This window comes from Anopheles coustani, chromosome 2 (assembly GCF_943734705.1).
Source record: "Anopheles coustani chromosome 2, idAnoCousDA_361_x.2, whole genome shotgun sequence".
Taxonomy (NCBI): domain Eukaryota; kingdom Metazoa; phylum Arthropoda; class Insecta; order Diptera; family Culicidae; genus Anopheles; species Anopheles coustani.
The window spans coordinates 71,174,465-71,190,117 of record NC_071289.1 but is presented as its reverse complement, the minus strand read 5'-3'; the positions used below and the strand labels follow the sequence as shown (position 1 = coordinate 71,190,117).

Below are 15,653 nucleotides of genomic sequence, written 5' to 3'. Positions count from 1 at the left end.
TTTTTATATACACTCCAAGGGATAAATAAAACTAATCAGATACGATCTGATGGATATACTTTTTTTCGCTCGTTTTCTGTACCTCTTCCATCGAATACACGTGAAACTTTCCACCTCAATCCGACCTGCAGTAAACCAATCGATGCCTTTCTCCCACTATTAGGTGTCTTTGACAAGGCCAGGAGCAGCAGCACCCAACCCAGCGCCTAAATATGACACCAATTACAATTGCCAATAATCCGTTCAAGACGCTGCTCCTACTCGCGTGTGCACTAAGCACCGTTTCGTGTGCGTGGCGCGCGTGCACCGACCTGGACGCGCTGCTCAAGATACCATGCCGGTAAGTGTTCCAAATTTAAGACCATCAAGCCCGGGCGACCAAAGCAAGCGAACCCCCGGCCATTCCGTCATGCCCTGGCGTGGCCCTTCCGTCCTTCATCCGACCATCGATCGATCCACCCTAGTTTGTTGGCCTAAAATTTCACACCATTTCGTTTCGTCTCGAGACGAGGGCCACCGAAGGCTGGGCATGGCGGAAAGTCATTTTTAAACTATTGGGATCAATACGGGGGTTTTCACGGCCAAATCCGTTGGAACGTTTCGTGCGCCGTTTCCTCACTTGTTTTGTTTCTTTCTTCCTTTACCACCCGGTTTTCCTCACCTCTCTCCAATAGATGCAACATCGAAACCGCCGGTAATAACAGCCAGCATGTGTACGTGAACGTAAACTGCGACCGGACGACGCTAACGGCCCCGTTTCCGAATGGCATCCCGATCATTTCGTTTTCCCAGCGCAGCAGTGGCCACCAAACGTTACCGGTAGGTGTTCGGGAGAGACTGCGGAGATGTTTTTTTTTGTTGAGGATTTCTATTTAAAAAGGGTGGTTTCACTAAATCGATCAAGAATCAAGAATGCGGCAATAATTCTTCAAGCGTGGCTGTTATTTTATACGGGATATTTTATGTGAGACGTTCTCCTAAGTTTTCCCGATCGAACAAACAGAGAAAGTCTCATAAAAAAAAGAATAATGTAGAAATACGTGTTAAACATTTTTTTGGTATTGGCACTAGAAATGCCGGATCAGTTAATGTGTTATATTATTTTTACTGGTGCGGTTCCTTTCAACTGCAATCAATTGGTACAAACTTGGTGAATGCATTAAAGTAATTTTTTTAAATTAAAGCTACAAATAGATACAATAAAATATCCTCTGCTACTGATAGTTGTGTGGCGATCTAACCAGCGTTGTCGAAACGCGACTTAAGGAAACCACACGCGCCATCTGTGGGAAAACGTGATAACCACAGCGAACACTATAAAAGCGCAATGCACATTGCCCACTCTCTCTCTCTCGTGTCCGTTCTTCGCGTTCGAAACGTTCCTCGTAACCTGTACAAATTAACAAATAAAAAAGGAGGTTTTATTCAAATCGCCAAACGTTTAACCACTAAACCTCCACACTGGTGACCCCGACGTGATCGGCGAGATCACGCACCACAGGTTAAAAAGTAGTGTTGTAAAAGTGAAGTGCAAGAACTCCGGAACGTTCTCAGTGCACAGAAGCCGCGATATCGACCACGTGAAGTTCCAGGAATCGCTCGCTACCGGCTAACACTTCGCAGAACGAACGGTTGCTACCAGCAGACTTCCACGAAGCAACGCTCGCCAACGGCTGAGGTTTCCGTAAAAAAACGACTCTACTGGCTCACCATTCTACGAACGAACCAGCGTGCTCCTCCACGAATTATCCGCTAGCTGACCAACGGAAACCACCAACGGAAACTGATTACGGATAACGGTTCTAGTTTTACACGTAAGCCAGTAAAATGTTGACACGCAGCACTATTAAGCCCAATCCGAACGCCTCGCCGCCTGCTGACCTAGACCACACTAGCGATCCCGACACAAGAGCAGAGTCGCCAACAGGAATAGGGGAACCATCATCCGTGCCACCTGCCAACCCAGAAAACGCCCACCTCGATAATTACCATGTACGCCTACCGCCCCCGGAGATGGATACTCGCGATCTACAGTCCTTCTTTTGGGTGCTCGAGCATTGGTTTGCGGCGACCGGCATTACATCACGCATGGACCAACGCCGATTCCATATTGTAATGGCCCAACTACCAGCGAAGATCCTTCCGGAAGTGCGACCGCTGTTAGAACACCCGCCAAACCAGGAGCGCTACGACTTCGTCAAAAGAACACTGATTGCTCACTTCGAAGAATCGCAACGGAGTCGTATGCATCGGCTTCTATCCAGTATGGAGCTGGGGGATAGGAAGCCCTCACAGCTGCTGACGGAGATGCAAAGGACCGCCACGAACGCCATGTCCGAAGCAATGCTCCTCGACCTCTGGATTGGTAGGTTGCCTCCAAACGTTCAAGCCGCCGTAATTGCCGCCCGTGGAGATGCAAGAGACCAGGCACGCGTGGCCGACGCGGTCATGGACTGTTTGGTTAGCTCAGCAAACCACGGAAGTCGCTACCCCGTATCTGCGGTTCACCAACACGACGATCGGCACATTGAACGTGAACTTGCGGATCTTCGTCATCAGGTCCAAAAACTTACGGCAGCCCTACAACGAGAACCTCCCCGTAAAAAGGATTCCCAATCACGCGCACGAACTCCATCGCGCGGATCGCCATCACCTGTGTCAAAGGAGTGCTACTACCATCGCCGTTTTGGAGCTGGGGCCCGGCGTTGCCAGCCGCCTTGTAGTTTCAAAAGCCCGGTGAACACCAACTCTGACACAGCAAACAGGTAGACTCCGTGGCTAACGAGAGAAACCGACTCATCGTCGTGGATCGTCGTACTCATCGACCCTACCTGATCGACACGGGCGCTGACGTTTCCGTCCTACCCCGAACATGCATACCACAAGAAACCAAGCCTTCTCTGATGCGCCTCTACGCCGCCAACGGTACCCCAATCACCGTCTATGGACAGACGCTGCACGAACTGGACCTCAGCCTGCGGCGTCCCTTCCTGTGGAACTTCGTCATTGCAGACGTTGGTTCTGCCATCCTGGGAGCGGACTTCTTGCGCCACCACGACCTCATGGTGGATCTGCGAGGGGGGTGTTTGATTGACAACAAAACGAAACTACGTGCTCCAGGAAATACAGATCAGACTAGCGTGGAAACCATCCGCACGTTTGACGTCACGTCCAGCATTTCTGACCTACTTCGTAAGTACCCGCAACTAACCTCTCCAGACCCTCTTGGTACCACACAACACACGGGAGTATCGCATCGGATTGAGACCACCGGCAAACCTGTTTCCGCTAGAGCCCGCCGACTTGCTCCGGACAAGTATGAGGCTGCTAGAGGAGAGTTTGAGGCCCTTATGCGACTCGGCATCTGTCGCCCGTCTAATAGCTGTTGGGCCAGCCCTCTCCACATGGTCCGGAAGGCGGACGGTACCTGGCGTCCCTGCGGTGATTATCGCGCACTAAACGCACAGACCGTCCCCGATCGCTATCCACTTCCGTACCTGCAAGATTTCACGATTCACCCACGAGGTAAGTCTATATTTTCAAAAATAGACTTACACAAAGCATACCATCAGATCCCGTTACACCCGGAAGATGTCCCAAAAACGGCCTTAATCACACCATTCGGCCTGTTCGAGTTTATCACAATGCCGTTTGGATTACGAAACGCTGCCCAAACATTCCAACGATTGATCCATGGTGTGATGAGAGGCCTAGACTTTTCATTCCCTTACGTGGATGATATTATAGTCGCTTCTTCATCAACCGAGGAACACGAACATCATTTGCAGCAGGTTTTTGATCGACTCCAGGAGCATCAACTAAAAATCAACCTGGCCAAGTGTGAATTTACCAAACCCGAAATAAACTTCTTGGGACATCGTGTAACAACTAAGGGGATCCTACCACTGCCTGAAAAGGTAGACGCCATCCGCGCATTTCCACGCCCGGAAACGGTCATGGGCTTGAAACGTTTTCTAGCCATGATAAATTTCTACAGACGTTTCATCCCTCACGCGTTGGAAAAACAAGGGCCACTGATAGCAATGACACCTGGAAATAAAAAGCGCGATAAGACGCCACCAGCTGGACCCCCGAAACTATCGTAGCTTTCGAAGAATGCAAGTCTCAACTGGCTGAAGCAACTCTCTTGGCGCATCCAGACCGCGACGCTGAACTTTCTCTGTGGACGGACGCCTCCGATTTTGCAGCGGGAGCAGCTTTACATCAAATGATCGACGGAGAGATGCAGCCCTTGGGCTTCTTCTCCAAGAAATTCAAGGCTGCGCAGCAAAAATATTCAACTTACGATCGTGAGTTGACCGCCATGTTCCTCGCTGTCCGCCACTTCCGTCATCTCCTAGAAGGGCGAAGTTTCCACATCGTTACCGACCACAAGCCACTAGTGTACGCGTTCCAGCAGGCGTTGGACAAGGCCTCGCCTAGGCAGGCGCGCCAACTGGATTTTCTCGCGCAGTTTACGTCCGACATACGGCATGTGAAGGGACAGGACAACGTGACGGCCGACCTCCTGTCTCGGATAGAAGGCATTCAGTCTGCGACCAGCATAGACTTTGAGGAGTTGGCCGAGGACCAGACACAAGATCCGGAGCTGGCAGACATTATCAGCGGGAAGACTCGAACGGACCTAGTCTTACAAGAAATCGCAATACCCGGCAGCACACGCAAGCTGTTCTGCGATTGTCCGACTGGTATTGTTCGACCATACGTCACCAAACGGTTCCGGCAACCTTTGCTACACTCCATACACGGTATGAGCCACCCCGGCGTAAAGGCGACAACAAGGTTGACCACGGAACGATTTGTTTGGTTAAACATCCGTCAGGACTGTGCAAAGTTCGTTCGAAACTGCCTCCAGTGCCAAGCCAGCAAGGTGCAGCGGCACACGAAGAGCCCACTACAGCGTTACACCCCACCGGAGAACCGTTTCGCCCACATCAACATGGACATCGTTGGCCCGTTCCCGGTGAGCAACGGCAACCGTTATTGCCTTACGGTCATTGACCGATTCACGCGCTGGCCAGAGGCGTTCCCGATTCCGGACATCACCGCGTCGACAGTAGCCTCAGCATTACTGAGCGGTTGGATAGCCCGTTTCGGAGTGCCAGCCTACATCACGACGGACCAAGGGAGGCAGTTCGAGTCAACATTGTTTGCTGAACTGACCAAGGCACTGGGAATCAAACATCTCAGGACCACGGCATACCATCCACAGGCGAACGGCCTCATCGAGCGGTGGCACCGGACACTGAAGGCAGCCATCTGCGCCAAAGGCAGCATACATTGGGCCGAGCACCTGCCTATCATCCTTCTGGGCCTACGGACAACGGCGAAAGAGGACCTACAGGCATCCCCGGCGGAACTAGTGTACGGGACGACGCTAAAAATCCCAGCACAGTTTTTTAATTGTCCACCACAGACGACACCCCCGGAGACATCAGACTTCGCTCGATCCTTCACAGAAGCCATGGCCCATCTACAAGCACCATCCACAGCATGGCACTCCGGTACAAACACGTTCGTGCATTCTGACCTGAAGACATGTACCCATGTTTTTATACGGAACGACACCATACGACCGGCTTTGACACCGCCATATCAAGGTCCCTATTTGGTCATCAAGCGCGGCGAAAAAACTTTCCTCGTGTCGATCAATGGTAAAACCTCCACCGTTTCCATTGACCGCCTCAAACCGTGTTACCGCCCCGCAACAACCTCAGAGGAACTGCCAGCAACAGGTACTGGAACACCAGCTACTTCATCCAGAGCCCCAGCCAACTTGGCCAACGGAACATCTCCGACGACAACCACCGGTTGCGCGAAACCAGCGGCGACGACGGACCAGTCGCAGCGCAACTTATCGCCACCTTCTACAGATTTCTCGACCGGAGTTACACGATCCCAACGTAGAGTTTTCATCCCAACGCGTTATCGGTAACTCCCATCTAGAGGGGGAGTACTGTGGCGATCTAACCAGCGTTGTCGAAACGCGACTTAACCTTCAGATCTACAACCGCCTACCCGGGTAAGTTTTGCCCTTTTATTTTGCAATCACTTCGAATTGAACAGTTATATCGACTCGAAATTCCTGGAATGCCTCAAGCAACATGTTCTCTATCATTCTGCCGAAAACCGACCTTTTATTTTTATTCTAAGTATTTTTTTACACCATTTTTCTATTTATACCCCTTAAATCTACAACCGCCTACCCGGGTAAGTCATACGTTTTGTACGAGAGTTTATATTTTTCTGTACCAAGACAAACCACCAGTAGGTGAAAGGAGGTGCCTCTCGGGTTTTTCTTTTTATATTTATATTGAAAACAATCCAAATTTATCTAAGACACACTATGAAAGACTGTTTTACTCCTCGAACTCCTCGAACAATTAGTAATCAGATAAACTCGAAGACGATGTACAAATATGCAAATTATGCTACATTTTGGACCACACAGCGGCAACGAAAGCATTCTAGGTGAACTTTTATAATTTTCTACACAAAATAATAATTTATTAATTGCAAGAAAATCATGATGCAACGGGTTGAATTAAATACAAAAGAAACTGTTATCGTTTGAAACAAAACGATCGAATTTATGTATATGAGCTAAGTTTTAAAATGTTAAGGCTTAAATATTAGTTGTAACAATGTATAATGAAGAATTTTCTCCAGATATGCCACTGAATTTACTGAGGAACATGAACATTTCCAAAACGTAAAATTTAATAGAAAAATATTTCTACATCTTTGAAATTTCAATTTATAAGCAAAAATGTTGAAGGCACCAAGAAGTTACTTCACCAGAAACTTAATAAGTATAAACAAACACAATAACTTATTGAAAATGTATGGTTTACAGAGTTGGCGATTGTAGATCCATGGGATAAAATATATTTGAATGAAAAAATTACTTACTTATCGAATTTTTAATATTATTATTTGAATGGGATGTGTTAGAAAACATTCTTAAGTATCATTACTGAAAATTTCAACTCACTACGGCATCTAGAACAAAAGATATTAGCTTTGAAGCACAGCAAAATGCAAACCCCCATACAAAACGTATGGCCTACCCGGGTAGGCGGTCGTATGTTAACGTAGGTATTTTTGGTCGTAGACCTGAAGGTTAAGGAAACCACACGCGCCATCTGTGGGAAAACGTGATAACCACAGCGAACACTATAAAAGCGCAATGCGCATTGCCCACTCTCTCTCTCTCGTGTCCGTTCTTCGCGTTCGAAACGTTCCTCGTAACCTGTACAAATTAACAAATAAAAAAGGAGGTTTTATTCAAATCGCCAAACGTTTAACCACTAAACCTCCACAGTTGTAATGTTTCATGTTATAATACTGAAGATATTTTTCAGTTTCTTTAGAAAATGTTCAAAATGATTAAAAGTTTATTTTCATCATGCATTTTTGGATTTGTTTTTTCAATGAGGAATATTTGTTTGTACATTAGAGGCATGAATGTTTTTTTCTAAGTCAATTTGTTTAAATTCCTTCACTAATGTTACATGTAATATTTACCAATAAATTGTTCATCTGGCAGGATCTGTCCATTCTGAATACGTCGGTGCGAAAGCTTGACTTTTCCAACAATGCCCTCCGGTCGTTCGGCACCAAAGCCCTATTTGCCAGCGTGGCCCAAGACTTGACGGAGCTACGGCTGGCCAACAATCTGCTCGGCGACAGCCTGAATCCCATCCTGTCCACCGATGTTCTGCAAGCGCTCGGTTCGCTCAAACTGCTCGATCTGTCCGGCAACCACATCATCGCCCTGGAGGAGAGCATCTTCGATGGTAACCGGCGGCTGGTGGAGCTGTACCTTGACCAGAACAAGATTGCCACCGTACCGGTGGCCGCCCTTAAGGAGCTGCCCGGCCTGAAGCTGCTGTCGCTACGTAGCAATCGCATCGACGCGCTTGAACCGGACGCGTTTAACTTCACCAATAAACTGGAGAGGCTGGATCTGCGCAACAACCGTATCCGGAGCATCAAATCGAAGGCGTTTGCCAGCCTGGCCAACATGAAGGAGGTCCTGCTGGCGGGCAATCAGCTCAGCCACCTAGACGAGCGGGCCCTGGTTGGCATGGACATGCTGCAAAAGCTCGATCTGTCCGACAATCTGTTGCCCGAGTTTCCGTCGGAGGCGCTCGGATCGGTCGTGTCGCTGAAGGTGCTTAACATTTCGCTCAACAACATCGCCAAGCTGGAGTTCAACCATCTGGCGCAGCTGAGAAATCTGCAAATTCTAGATATCAGCCGCAACACGATCGCCACCATTTTGCCAGGAACGTTCCGGGAGCAGTTGCTACTGAAGTATTTGGACCTGAGTTTAAATTCCTTGCGAACGGTAAGTTTCCAGCAATCCTTAACATCTTGTGAACTCGATTCGACATGCTAAACTAATATCCTAGTATTTATTTTTGATTTTTCTGTTTGAAATTTTGCTCTATACCTACGCCTTTTTATATCATCGGAACGGATTTCAGATACGAATTGGATAAATATCCAATGCTTCTGTCTCAAAGTTTTTATTTAACAGAGCATATCCGCGCTCTTACGTTGGTTAGAAATATGTAGTATGTTGGTTTTCTAATTTGGATGTTGTTGAACGAAAAATATTCAAACATAATTCGAAAAACAATCTTCTACAATAGCATTTTCTCTATTTCTATTCAAAGATTGAAGATGACGCATTCGAGGGATTGGATAACTTACAGACGCTCATTCTTCGCGACAACAACATTCTACTCATTCCAGGCAGTGCGCTCGGTCGCCTGCCGAAGTTGTCGAACTTGTACTTGGACTTCAACCGGGTGGCGGCACTCTCGTCGAGCATTCTGAAATCGATCAAGCCGGAGAACATCCGTTATCTTTCGCTTTCACGCAACGTGATCCGCGAGCTGCCAGGGGACAGCTTTGCCGCGTTCCGCAAGCTCATCTATCTCGACATCTCCGGGAACAGTCTGGGTGTGATCAGTGAGGACACGTTCAAGGGTCTCGAGGGAACACTGCTGGAGATCAAGCTGTCGTACAATCGGATCGCCTCACTGCGCAAGATAGCGCTGCCCAAGCTGCGCCGGTTGGATCTGAGCTCGAACAATATCGACGATCTAGCGATCGACTCGTTCCACAGCCTGACCAGTCTGCTGTATCTGAACGTGAGCGGAAATGAGCACATCGGACAGGTTACGCGCACTATGATCTACCCGCTGACCAAGCTGCAGGTGATCGACGTGAGCCACTGCGGACTGAAGACGCTACAGGCCGATCTGTTCCACAACAATTCCGACCTGCGCATCGCGATGCTGAACCATAACCAGCTGAAAGTGATCGAGGAGGGTACCTTCCTGAATCTGAACAACCTGTTCGAGCTGTCACTTGCAGGGAATGGACTGGAGCACCTGAAGCCCCGATCATTCGTCAATACGGTCAACCTGCGCACGCTTAACCTCCGCCAGAACGCGCTGCATGAGATGCGGGCCGATATGTTTACTACCGAAACGGCTCTAGAGGTGCTGGACGTTTCGCACAACGCCTTGAAGAGCTTCACCGTGAACACACTAAAGATTCATCCACGATTGCGCAAGATTCTCCTGGCGCACAATCGACTGGAAGTGTTCCCGCCTGAGCTGATCGCCGGCCTCGACCATCTGGAGGTTATCGATCTGTCCGGTAACCGCCTGTCCACCATCCAGCAGCTCGACTTTGGTCGGCTGGTGAACCTACGCGAACTGTATCTGCGAGAGAATGTGATCGATTCCGTGGCGGACATGGCGTTCCATAACTCCTCGCAGCTGCAAGTCCTCGATCTAGCGGCCAACAAGCTCGAGCGGCTCTCGGAACGTTCGTTCGAGGGTACGCTTCGATTGGACACGCTCGATCTCAGCGATAACAAGCTAACGTCACTCCCGGACCACGTGCTGGCAAAGAGTCGCGTACATCGTCTCGAACGGATCACGCTGGCGGGCAATAAACTTATGGGAGTACCAGTGGCCGCCTTTGGCGATCAGCACGAATCTCTGCAAACACTGGACCTGAGTCGCAACGCAATTCGCGAGGTCCCGCGAGCAAGTCACATGCTGATGATCAATGCGAAGAATGTCGACTTCTCGTACAATCCACTGTCGCCGGAAGCGATCGCGACGGTGTTGGGGCAGCCCAAAACGGTGCGCGCTCTCAATCTGGCCGGTACGGGCGTTCGTGAGCTTCCAATCCTGGAAACACCGTACCTACGGAGCCTTAACCTATCCCATAACAACATCTCCGCCGTTAGCTCGAAAGCGTTCGAGAAGGTGACGCTCCTGGAACAGCTTGATCTCTCGCACAACGCGATCGCCGATGCTGATGGACTGCGGGATATTTGGCCAAAACTGGGTCTGCTCGGGTATCTGGACCTTTCGAGCAACCCGATCCGGACGATCACCGCCACAACCTTCGAAAGACTGGATGGCCTAACGGAGCTGTACATTCGCGACTTACCCGAGATTACGCGTCTTGAGAAGAACGCCTTCAAGCCGCTGAAGGACCTTGGCGTCCTCGAGGCTTATCAGTTCGCCAAGTTGGGTTACATCGATGTGCAGGGAATAGTGAAGGAGCTTCCGGTGTTGGCTGCAGTTGACATCGAAACAAAGGACGCCAACCTCGAGTCGGACCAGCTGCAGGTGATTCACCATCCGAAACTGCACACCCTCGGTCTTCACGGGTACGCTCTGCAAAGCATCTCATCGGGGGCATTTGCCGGGTTGCGTAACAAGTATCTGACGGTGAGGCTGCACAACACCTCACTGACGGCGCTTCCTCCGGCTCTACTGCTTCCACTGCCACGTTCGGCTCACATCGACTTTAGTGTCGCCGGGTCGAAGGTAAATACGTTGACCCAACCATTCCTGGGTTCACTGGATGACCGAAAAAACACCATCAAGATCGATGGGCTAGCGACGAACCCGGTAAGGTGCGACTGCCAGGCACGTGCCTTCCGGCGCTGGATTCTAGCGGCGAAGGTAAACGATGTGCGGTGCGCCAGTCCACCAGCGGTGGCGGGCAAGCTGCTAACCGAAGTCGGCGATATTGAACTCGTGTGCGAGGGTAAGGGTTCGACGACGCGAACGACGATGGCATCATCGTCCACAGCGACCACCGGTAGCCGGACAACACCCACGATTAGCTTCTACAACTACACCTCGGAGGTGCAGATGACAAAGACGGCCGCCACCACCGAGCATGACATCATCTGGAGCATGCCGCCACTGTCCTCTTCGTCGTCGTCCTCGACGACAACGCGAACGAAAGGTTCGAAATCGAAGATCGCGTCCGCCGCGTTGCCCCCACTGAAGAAGATGCCATCGGCGAATGACGACACACTGATCATTGGCATTGTCGGTGGTGTCGTGGTGTTCATCTTCTTGCTCATCATCTGCATCTGCATCTGCCGGCTGAAGATGAACAACGATAGCTACCAGCATCATCACCATCAGCACCACCGTGGGCCACCGATGGCAATGGGTGTCCCCGGTACGCTCCAGGTGAACTATACCGGCGGCAAGAAGGGACAGCAGGCGGCGGCCGCGGCAGCAGCAGCGGCAGCCATGTACCCCACGCTCGGACCCCAGTACGCCCAGAGCTACGCCACGCTCCCGTACAAACCGAACGGGTCGCCGACGCAAGCCCGACCCAGCTACTCGACCATCGGGCGAATACCGTACCAGTACCAGAACCACTCGCTCATGTCCAGCCAGTCGGCACACCACCATCACCAGCAGTCGTCCGGTCCGGGAACGCTCACACATTCTTCTCACAATCCGTACATTGTGTACCAGGACGATAAGGTTTACCGATAGGGAGCACTAAGCTTCAAAGTGCTTGGAAACTGGCCATCAGGGAGACGAGCTGCTTCCTCGGGCTGTGTATGCCGGGGAAGTGGTCCTCCTCCTGGGTGCGTTGTCCGTTTCACTTGTAAAAGTGTGTTTGCCTGTGTTGAATGAGTGGGTTTTTTGCATGATCGTTAAGTGTGAGTGGTTTTAATTGTAACTCTACAAAACTATTATAATTGTTCATGTTTTTGCCTTGCCGCTTCTGGTGGCGTGTGAGGGCGAGTAAAGCGAAACGGTTTGAAAAGGGAAGTAGTACCTAAGGGTCGAACGTGAAACGGAATTGAAAGACTATCCTTTCTTCTCCATGCACTGTTTCAAGAGAGATATGGAACCTAAGTTTACAATATCTTTGAACAGCGTTTTGGATAAACCATACCTTCCCTGACAAATTCTTATAATGATTAGTTTTAACATGTTACTTGCCTCAGTTTCCTTTAATTCGGCGTTTGTCAATTCAGCCCGCCCCATGGCATAACTCTGCCGTAAGAAAATGCTCAAAATAATGTAATGAAGAGAAAATGACGATTCATAGTTGGTGCTACACTTAATGCATCGTGCATGGTTAGTATGTTGATCACAGACGTGTGGCATGGATGAAGGTGTCCGATTATGTAGAGAAACATTTTGGAAGAAAAGTACTTTTGTAAGTAAACCATAAATCTGCGAAATAAATAAAAATATATAGAAAGTATGCCAATCCAACGTAGTTTGAAATACAAATCCGGCCTCTAAATAGATGACAATAGACTTCCAAAGGATATGGATTAAGAAAATAACACGGTTTTGGTAAAAAAATTCATTTTTTCGAATTTCGTATTTTATTTCATTGTATTTATTTTTTAATACCCCGAATGATCCACATTTTTGCACCGAATAATCTATTTGTCCATTTAAATGATATATCCTGAAACGTGGCCTATCTTCGGTTTTTCGCGAACAATAATGCGAACAATTTGTTGGAACTGTATTTTAAAATGTGAGCCTGTTTCGCAAGTGATCTATTATAAATAGTATCAACGCAGATTTTCTGCATTATGCTAATGGACGCAAGTTTTCTGAAATTCAAAGACAGTCGGAACTCTGCTTTCAATTATTCAAAATTAAAGATTGCTTTATATTAAGCTTTTCTAATTCTCTTTTCAACCAAATTTAAAACATCAAACAAATTGTCAAATTTATATTAAACCATGTAGGGCTTAGTATTCGATTAGTTTAAAAAATAGTGTTATTGTTTTCTCGTATTTCTGTCATGCTTTTTACACCTTGGTTTATTAGTTTTGTGTATGGTTTCATTAAGATAGCACTATTGTAGCTATTAAGTAAACTTCTGCTCAGAACTTGTTGGCTCGTGGACGTCATGCACCATTTCTAAGACATTAAAAATTGCTTTCTATGGCCAAAGGCGGTTCTAAATGCTAGAATATCTCTTGTATACCAACTATGGCAGTCCTCTTTAATTTCGTCGATTGTCGAGAGCACTTTATGTTTTTGTTTTAGGATTTTTTCATTAAATTCTTCACCTTCGCCATAAAAGTTTTTCCTTTGCGTTCGATTAGTTTGGAGTTCGCGATAATCTCGTCGAAGCTAGCCGTATGCCAGTACTTGTTTTGCGATTTTTCGGTAATCTTTGAATTAAAGAGACTATAGTCAAAGCTGCCCGCTGAATGGGAAGTATTCTTTAGAAGTTTTGAGGCATGCCAGTTTTCCAGAAAATCGGCAAACATTACCGTTTCCAGGAAGCAGTTGAGAAAAAGTTTTGTTTCTTGGTTGTCGAAACCATTCAAGAATTGGGATTTCTGTAACAGAATAAATATGAATAGAAAACGTTATTAAAATTAATTTCTTATATGTAATCACAAAGAGCCAAAACTTACCTCATAAGAATAAGTGTCCAGATTGGAAAATAACTCAACAAAAAAGCGAATAAATGCGCCACCGATCAGCACACTCGCGAGCCCTTTAGAATCCTCAAACGCTTTGACGAGCCCCAGGGACACCCGGAGCGGTTTTTTCAGTTCACTCGGAAGTATGGAAAATTGCTCCTTTTTCGTAGTGCGAACCGTTCGCTTATCGAGATTCACGTAGCAGGCTTCGCCACTTTTCCACACCTGTTCCGGGACGGGCTGTAAGGTACCGGCTAACATTGGCACTGGTGCTTCTAACATCTGTTGCAGATGGTCCGGAATGATCGTTATCAGAATATGCTGCCATTGGAATGGATAGAGTATTAACAGTAGTCCCTGCACGCACGACGCCAGCAGAGATAGATGTTCGCTAAATAATATCACCATTTTCTCGAGGAGTAAGCTTTCGAACACCTCGATCAAACCATCTGGTCCGAGGCACTTGAAAATATCATACAGTTCGGTTTTCTCTAACCGCAAATCTTTGGGACGGCTTATAGTCAGCGTGAAGGGCAGGAAGGCTTTTTGTCGGAGTAGCGAGTGAGTATCGATGCAGGTTGGCAGGGTGAGCGATATTTTTTCTCCGGCCAGCGGTAGTTTTTGGTTATAGAACTGTTCCATAAGCTGTTCCGGTACCCTACCGTTCCCGTGCTGACTTTCGATGCATTGCAACAGCTTGTAAAACACTGTCGGCTCGTTGTACTTCGTCACAAAGCAGTAGGTCAATGGGATGCAAAACTCGGACGATTCCGGAAGAACGCGCCGGCAGAAACCGTACAACCGCTGGGGGTAGTCGGTGATGATTATACAGTATTCCTGATCACTCCCTCTAATTAGCGCGCCATTGTCGGGATACACAAACACTTCGATCAGTTTGTGCAGGGACTTCTGTGGCGGATATTTACTTTTTACATACGGTTTGTTCTGCATAATGTCGTACCCAACAACGATACAGTAGTTGTATAAACTTTGCGCGGCAGGAATCACAGCATTTTCGACAGTACAGAGCTTATTGTAACGCTCGATCAATCCTTTGGTATCGGGTGTCTTGTCTTGCACATCATCCGTCGCATCCCGTTTTTCTACCACTTCATAGGCACGGATCGTGCCGTACTGCTGGGTGTAGCAGTTTAGTTCCGCACACCGTGACAATCTACGAATTCGTTTGCGATGCTCTTCACTAACGGGTTGCTTCAGGGAAATCTGTTCCCGCGTAGATGACTCACGTACTAGCCCATTCTCTGGTTCTTGGAAGGCAACTTCGATGAACATATTCACGTCTTCATAATGCTCGGAATCATGCTCTCCATACAATGTGTCACGCGTTCTTTTCTCCTGGATTACGATTCTCGGTGGCTTCTCTGGCGGTGGACCCTCCGGAAGCGGTTTGTTCAGGGCTTCACGGATGCTTTCGGAATGGATAAGCTGCAGGTTGGAAGCGTTCGTCAGTGGAACATTATCGCCATTCATCGTCCCAGTCTGTGAGGTGCTTCGGCGGAAGGCTTGCGAACGTTTTATTCCTCTTCGGACGTCCAGTTCACGTGGTGGTGGAACACTGAACCGTTGATCTCCTCGTTCAAAACCCGTCCGCTTGGCAGGAGATTTATGCATGGAGTGGAGCTGCGGTGAAGTAATAACCTGTTGCTTTTGCGATGTTATGAGTGTTTCGAATTTTTCCGTAATCTTTTGCACCCTGCTATTTCCTCCATCCTGCGCGCCGATCGATTCAGCTGATTGATTAGACATACTGCGTAATACATAGCACACTTTAGTTTAGTAATGTTAGTTTCCGAATAGTTATCACGAACTTCATGATAAAATTATGCGCATTCTGAAGGAACGCTGAAAAATT

General features: G+C 48.1%; 2 protein-coding genes across 2 annotated transcripts; one reads left to right on the top strand and one right to left on the bottom strand.

The window, feature by feature from the left end:
- Positions 1–212: 212 nt before the first annotated feature.
- Positions 213–11,864, top strand: LOC131265449 (chaoptin). The gene is made up of 4 exons (XM_058267714.1): positions 213–340; positions 675–819; positions 7,571–8,374; positions 8,706–11,864. The coding sequence occupies exons 1-4, from the start codon at positions 213–215 to the stop codon at positions 11,862–11,864; spliced, it is 4,236 nt and encodes a 1,411-aa protein (XP_058123697.1).
- Positions 11,865–12,707: 843 nt separating this feature from the next.
- On the bottom strand, positions 12,708–15,652 carry LOC131262733 (DENN domain-containing protein 2D-like). The gene is made up of 2 exons (XM_058264798.1): positions 13,772–15,652; positions 12,708–13,693 (listed from the first exon to the last, which is right to left on the bottom strand). The coding sequence occupies exons 1-2, from the start codon at positions 15,545–15,547 to the stop codon at positions 13,391–13,393; spliced, it is 2,079 nt and encodes a 692-aa protein (XP_058120781.1). The 5' UTR covers positions 15,548–15,652; the 3' UTR covers positions 12,708–13,390.
- Position 15,653: the final 1 nt, after the last annotated feature.

Excerpts from the sequence above, each read along its gene's own strand:
- LOC131262733 (XM_058264798.1), bottom strand. The coding sequence starts at position 15,547 with ATGTCTAATCAATCAGCTGAATCGATCGGCGCGCAGGATGGAGGAAAT. Across the intron at positions 13,694-13,771 it reads TGGACACTTATTCTTATGAG|AAATCCCAATTCTTGAATGG; the intron begins GTAAGTTTTGGC and ends ATTCTGTTACAG.
- LOC131265449 (XM_058267714.1), top strand. The coding sequence starts at position 213 with ATGACACCAATTACAATTGCCAATAATCCGTTCAAGACGCTGCTCCTA. Across the intron at positions 341-674 it reads CTGCTCAAGATACCATGCCG|ATGCAACATCGAAACCGCCG; the intron begins GTAAGTGTTCCA and ends TCTCTCCAATAG. Across the intron at positions 8,375-8,705 it reads GTTTAAATTCCTTGCGAACG|ATTGAAGATGACGCATTCGA; the intron begins GTAAGTTTCCAG and ends TTCTATTCAAAG.